Source organism: Rhinatrema bivittatum, chromosome 8 (assembly GCF_901001135.1).
Source record: "Rhinatrema bivittatum chromosome 8, aRhiBiv1.1, whole genome shotgun sequence".
Classification (NCBI taxonomy): domain Eukaryota; kingdom Metazoa; phylum Chordata; class Amphibia; order Gymnophiona; family Rhinatrematidae; genus Rhinatrema; species Rhinatrema bivittatum.
Window position 1 is genome coordinate 220,302,505 of NC_042622.1, and position 7,178 is coordinate 220,309,682.

At 43.7% G+C, this 7,178-nt stretch overlaps 1 protein-coding gene across 3 annotated transcripts in view; it reads left to right on the top strand.

The window, feature by feature from the left end:
- Positions 1–6,900, top strand: part of R3HDM4 (R3H domain containing 4) — an 87,610-nt gene extending 80,710 nt beyond the window's left edge. For all 3 annotated transcript variants that reach the window (XM_029613456.1, XM_029613455.1, XM_029613457.1), the window contains exon 8: positions 5,756–6,900. In XM_029613456.1, the coding sequence (XP_029469316.1) occupies positions 5,756–5,859 (104 nt within the window). In that variant the 3' untranslated portion in view covers positions 5,860–6,900. The remainder of the gene's footprint in view (positions 1–5,755) is intronic.
- The last annotated feature ends 278 nt before the right edge of the window (positions 6,901–7,178 follow it).

The following is a 7,178-nucleotide window of genomic DNA, read 5'->3' on the forward strand; positions in this document are numbered from 1 at the left end:
CCGGGAAGAGTGATTCTGGTGGCGCCGGAGTGGCCAAGTCATCTGTGGTTCGCGGATCTGGTACACTTGGCTCTAGAGTGTCCACTTCAGCTGGCTCATCTAATGCATCTGCTCCGTCAGGGGCCCATATTTTTGGATCGGGAGGATCGCTTCTCTCTCGCGGCTTGGCTTTTGGGAGGCGACATTTACGCTTGAGGGGTTATTCAGAACAAATCATTTCCACCCTCCTACAGGCAAGATGTCCAGCCACCTCTCTGGCCTATGTCAGAGTTTGGAAGCTTTTTGAGATGTGGTGTCATCAGCGTTCCTGCGACCCTTTAGCGGTGCATGTTCCTCGGTGCTTGACTTTCTGCAACAGGGCCTCTCTAAGGGCTTGGCGTTCAATTCCCTTCGTGTACACAAGTTGCAGCTCTAGGTGCCTTGTGGGGAAACTTTGACAGCTGTTCGCTGGCAGCGCATCCGGATATTGCTCGGTTTCTTAAGGGGGTCAAACATTTGCGAACTCCCATCCATTCGGTGTGTCCGGATTGTAGTTTGAATTTAGTCCTGCAAGTTCTATGTGGCGCTCCTTTCGAGCCTCTTCATGAAGTTTCCCTGAAAGATATGACTTTGAAAATGGTGTTTTTGGTGACCATTTGCTCGGCCCGTCGGATCTCAGAGTTGCAGGCGCTGTCTTGTCGGGATCCTTTTCTTCGGATTTATGACGATCGGATATCGTTACGAACGGTTCCGTCCTTTGTCCCTAAGGTGGTTTCAGCCTTTCACGTCAGTCAAACTGTGGAGCTTCCGGGGTTCCCTAACTGGTTCCAGGAGTCTTCTCAGAACAGAGACCTTCATCTTTTGGATGTGCAGCACACCTTATTGCTTTATCTGCAGGTTACCAATGACTTCAGACGTTCTGATCATTTGTTCGTCTCTTTGGTGGCCCAAAGAAGGGGGAAAAAGCGTCAAAGGCAACCATGCCTTGGTGGATTAAGGAAGCCATTTGCGCAGCATACATAGCCCGAGGGCGTCAGGTGCCTTTGGGTCTCAGAGCTCATTCCACTAGGGCTCAGGCTACCTCCTGGGCAGAGTGTCAGTTACTGTCGCCTCAGGAGATCTGTAGGGCGGCAGTCTGGTCGTCTATTCACACTTTTACAAAACATTACCGATTGGACATTAAGGCTTCTAATGAACCATCCTTCGGGGAGAGTGTGCTTCATGCGGGTCTTTCAGGTTCCCTCCCAGTGTAGGGTGGCTTGGGTACATCCCACTTTTCTGGACTGATCTGGGTATGTTCAGGAAATGAAAATTGGTTCTTACCTGCTAATTTTTGTTCCTGTAATACCACAGATCAGTCCAGAGGCCCACCCCTTTCTTCAGATACCGAAAGACTGTCTTGATCAGAACCTGCTTACGTTTTTTATTGTTGAAGCTCCTTTTTTGCAGACATGATTCAGGGAGCAGTTTTTAGCAGTTGTTCGGTCTGGTTTTTTTGCTAGCGATGAAGTGGTAGTCCGGAAATTTGGTTGGGTGCTACCCTTCGTTATTTAGTTCTGTTAGCATGGGCTTGGGTACAGGTCAATACTGAGTGACTGCAGGTGGCACACTCATTATGTACCAGTGGCCAAAGTTCTAATTGTTCTCTGACTCCACCTGCTGGTAGGGATAAACAACCCACTTTCTGGGCTGATCTGTGGTATTTCAGGACCGAAAATTAGCAGGTAAGAACCAATTTTCATATATGTGTACGCCTTGTTTCTATGCGAGTTGTGTTGCTGGTTGCTTACAGCTCCATTTTACCTGGTAAATAAAAGCAGTGCTGTTTTATTGCTCTTGCAAAGAAGAAACCTCCCTGGCTTGTTAAGGCATTCTATTTTCTAAACTCTGTTGTAACACAAAACTCTAACAGTTTCCAACAGTAGAAGGAATGAATGAGCTTTTACCAGCACACTTGGGGAAAGAGGCAACAATTTGCAAAACAAAATTAAACTCCAAACAGGAAAAATAATTTTGCAAAAGCACGATAAAGTTACCCTAAATGTACATATTCAGCAGAAGGAAAGCCTTACTAGCACAAAACAGGTCACTAATAGCTAACTCAGTAGAATCCAGCATAGTGACATGAAACATTTGCAACAGAAATGATTATCTAAGCTTAAAGGGGGAGACCAATTTTGCCCTTGTAAAGCACCCTAGGTGTCTACATAAGACCAGTTTTCACAATGAACTACCTTGAGTTTTCCTGGTTTGCTTCTTAACTGAAAAAAGCTAGGATTTCCTGAAAAAAGGCTTTTTCATTTTTTAAGAAATTACCTGCAACAAGAGGGAGGAAACCCAGAAAACATGACTGACAAACAGTGTGTACTGGAGGAACTAACCTGGTGACTAAATGTATTGGTGGACAGATAGGGAGCTGTGGCTGAATTGGGTTTAGTCTTGAATAAATGCCTTAGGGACAGATCAGATACTGAAAGTTTGTAAAAGGTTTGGGGGTATGCTAGACTGTAAACTGTCAAAGTAAAATCAGGTCTCATTCCCTGTACATACCCAGATCATTCTATACTCCTGGGTTTATGCATCTGTGCCAGCAGATGGAGACAGAGAAAGTTTCACTGACGCTGTAATATAACCTGTAGTTCCCCAGTATTTCTCTGTCTCCAGCAGATGATGGCTGGTGCATTCAGCTGCAGTGTCTGGTGATTTTTTGGTCTTTTTTCTTTTTCTTTTTCTCAGGAGCATTTCTTCCAGGGTTTGGGTTCCCTAGGGGAACCCTTCCCTGTTTGGTTGAGGTGACCGAGCTCGAGGTCGGTGACCTTTTTGTATGCTCGCTCCAGCTCCCATCCATGAGGTACAAATCTGGTGGTCCAGATCCCTCCCTTCACGAGGCCGCCTAGGTGGCTTTTTGGCTCGGGGTGGCTAACTTTTGTTTTTAGGGCTCTCTCCTAGCTTTCAGGCTGAGCTGAAGCTGGACAGCTCCCCTCAGCCTTAGGGGAGTAGAGGCCCTGTTATTTTTGTAAAGTTTAAAAAAAAAAAAAAAAAAAAAAACAGTTTTAGCAGGAAGCAGCTGCAAGGAGGCAGTAAAGTCTCTCCTGCACCGTTTTTGCTATCTGGGCACCCGGTTTTAAAAACCATTTACACACACAAAACTGGATTTTACTGAAGTAAATGCACTTTTCTCATGTAAGTGGGCTTCTGAAAACTGTTACTATCAATGACTTATAAGCTTAAAGGGGGAGATTGATAATCGCAGTACAGGATAGTGGACTTACAAGCAAGATGGTTCACAATCAGCAAAGAAAAAAAATGGTAAAAACAGACATGCAAATTCTGGAAAATGTTATACATCTCATCACTGAGTGTGAGGTGCTGATGTCAGAAGGCCTCTGCAGAGAGATAAAATAAGGTGGCCTGGCTTATCCACGGGAAACTGTAAGCACCATAACATTTACTATACCAGAAAAGCCCTGAGATCACGATCCTAACAGAACTGAAGAGAATTTATTTATTCAGATTTATTTGCTGCTGCTCAAAGTCCCAAATTAATTTATATCACAGCACATGACAAATAATATGAATTATAATGTAAGAATGAAGACATTGTGATCACCTGGGACATTTCTGTTCCAGCCCATAAAAAGACTTGATGCAAGAAAACAAGAAATTGTGATTGAAGGAGAAAAACACAAGACCAGCATTCCATTTTTACCAAGTGACTGTTCTGTACAACATATGGAAAGGAGAATATACTCAAAGGAACTTCCATGCACACCTTGATATATTGTCCGTGCATGTTTACATTTTATGAACTCCAGACGGAAGGTCTGTTTGGACAGTCTCTGACAGAATGGCTGGAGTTTGAGATCTGGGTTTGGGGGGGGGGGGGGAGGGAGATGACTATGTTTATAGCCGACTAAGTCTTAAATTATGCAGCCACACAAGGCTAAATAACTTTAGGCCTGCTTCAGAGCAGGTCTGAAATTATCAGGCTAACTTAGCTGGATACAGTTGAAAATTGGCATAGTTAGCCAGCTATTTTAGGACCACTCTGTAATGCCTTTGAAACACTTTTTTTTTTTTTTTTTTTTTTTTTAAATCCTTCTAGATTTTAGCCAGATAATGACTTGCTAAAATTTAGCTACATAAGTGCCCCAGTATTCAAGAAGTTGACATTTAGCTGGATAATTTGTGAGTTACCCAGCTGAATGGGTTTAAATATTGACCCCTTTAGCTTTATATGTTGACACAAGATGAGTTTGTACATAGACTTGCTCCAGTTTCCATGGTTTTGCACACTAAGGGCAGATTTGAAATAGTCTGCATATTTATAAAGTGCGCAGGCAAAATGAAGTACACGCACAGTACAAGTACAAGCTGAGAGGGGTAAAATGTCACGCATGTGTGTGCTGTATAACTATATCCCTAAAGACCACCTTGCTAGATCAGCTAAAGGGACATGGGAAGCTTTTTATCTGCACTGAGGAGGGCAGTTTTCTGCTAAGTTCTCTGTATGCATACAAGACTTGCTGCGGTTTCCTGAAATGGGCTTTTTTTTTTTTTTTCCTTTTATTCTTTGGCTCATTGTCTAGATGTGTCTGCCAGTTTTTAGTTTACCTGAGTAATTTCTTCCCATTGGGGAGTTCGTGTTCAGTGAGAGCAGATTCTGGAGTCTGAGCTTGCTAATGCATCATGCACTGAAATAGAAAGAAAACAAAAAAAAAAAAATTGTTTAAATGAAAAGAAACGTGTGGCACCAGGCCCAGGCACACTGCCTTTTTCCCTGTTCTGTCCTGTTCCAGAGATAATGAGTGGTGCTACCGTGCAAGTGTAAGAGCTGTAATGAGTCTCATTCCTGAGTTCACTCTTCCCTGCTGCAGCCTGCTGGGGTGCTGGCTTTGTTCCTTCTTGCACATTCTGATTTTCTTTCCATCCGTTCATTAGTACTTTCCTCCCGAAAAGACCAGAGGGCAGCCTCTCATTGCGGTGGGGCTTATGGAGTCTAGTCCTATGTCTCTGCGGAGTTTGAGGGCGTTAATGGCCATATCTGGCCCTGGGGAGCTGCCAGAGTGAAGCTGTTCAATGCACTTTCAGTTATAGGCCATTTCACTCACAAGAGCAAAAACTGAGAAATAATGAGGATATTATTACCCATTCTTCAATAGTTTTATCATGCAGGGCTGCTGAGATGAAGCAGGGCTGCTGAGATGAAGCAAGACCGCCTCTGCACAATTAGTATCCCTGATGATCATAGAGTCTTAGACTAGTCTTAGCCCATTGAAATGGAAGTGCTTACTAGGGTCTTTTTACTAAATCAGGCTGGCTTGTGTGAATTATGGAAAAACCTCTGCTGTTTCAGTGGGTGTATGCAGTCTGCACTTGTGAATGAGTTAACAGGAGACTGTGCTAGCAGCACCAATTAACTGCTAATATGGCATTAGGGCCTCTGAGGTATATCTTTAACGCAGTGTAAAGAACCTGCTAACAATGTTAGCTATAGGCAGTTCCACTTATTACAAATTTATCCCAAAAAATGACAGCTGCTGCAGAATGTTTTGCCTTTAATACATCTGCAGTACAGTCCTGAAATTCTCTGAAATGCTAATATGTTTCCCAAGTAGCCAGAGAGTCCAGGGTTCTGAGTGGGTGGAGGAGATTCCCACTGTGGCATGGTGCCCTTGGGAAGGGATTGAGGAGCAAGATTCCCAAGTTTTAAGACTGAACGGCTTTTGGGGTTTAACTCTGTGTTGTGTGCTTTTGTTTTTGTGTTATTTTTAAGGTTCTGACTGCAAAGGGAAGCGCCAGATGAGGGTGAGCAACAAGCATGGGGCTTTCTTTCCTCCGGAACTCCTGCTGTCGACATACCTAGGACAGATGAGCTGATATCCTGCAGGCGTGCACCTGTGCGCCGCCAAAGGATCACCTTTCATTGGCAAAGAGAAATCTGCCTGTGCCGGTTAATGTTCTCCTGCATGCCTGGGGTTTCGTGTGTACTTGTGGTATGAAAAAATGTTTGCAGGGAGAAATTATTTTTTCATTAGCACTTCTGTCCCTTGGGAGAAAGCTCTCCAGAAGATGTGGATTCTTTAACCTCACAATCGCATCCATGAAACCTTGAGAAAAACCTTCCTTCCTTCCTTCTCTTTCCCTGCAGTTGACGACGGAGTCTTCTATTGATGATGACTTGTAACTTTTCAGCAGCTCCGTTTGGCTGAGTTTGTTTGTGTCCGCTAATGTGACTGTAAGAGCAGTCCTTCGCCAGCAGGTGAACCCTGCTTTTGATGGAGCTGTAAAGTTGGCTTTTCTTCTCTCATTATTTTCCTTTTATGTTTGTGTTCATTGGATTTCCAAGCTACGGACAGCCAAGTGACCTAGGTGCCCCCATCTGGCCCTGTCCTAGGCTATATTCAGCAGTTGATGAGGTCTACCTTGCAGATTGTAAGGTTGCTTTTGAATTTAAGGCATGGTCTCCCCTGAGATTTCTGCCCACATTTTTCCTGCCCTGCAGTTAGACTACCCATTAATAACCCCAAATTGACCAACAGTCCAGCTCCTCCCAACCCATCCTGGTGATTTAGATGTTCCTTCCCCAATGGCTCCTGTCCTTGTAATGATACGATGAGGGTTATTACTTAAGGTGATACTTGAAATAATTTGCTCATGTGAGACCACGATATTGTTGCATCTCCCTGGATCAGAAAGGAAGGACCTGTAGAGGCGAGGTGATGCTTGGAATCTTTCTCCGTAGGATTGCATTCAGTTGGGGAAGGAGTAGAGGTACGCTCCCTTTGCCTGATGTTAACCTCCAGACTTTTATGCCCAAGTTTTCTTTCCTTGTTTCTTGAATTTTATGACAGTTCTCTGCCATACAGCTGCTATCTGTACTGTATGATGTAATTATGTGTAAAGGACATGTTCTTGGGGGATATTGGTGTTAGCACTTAATTTCCTCTCTGGGTAAAAGGGGAAGTGTCTTGTCAATGTTTTATTTAAATGTAGAAAGGGCTATGAGTTGCTTAATTAGGATGAGTGCTGCAGATTTATGGATTGGCTCATTGCTAGAATGAAAGTCATTTCTCTAATGAAGTGTTTGATGCTTGTTGAGTACAGGGCTTCAGAACTCGAAAGCGAAAATTTTCTGCTAATGAAGGCAACTTCTAGGAACCATATAACAGAATTTGCAAACCTGTTGCTGCAGTGTC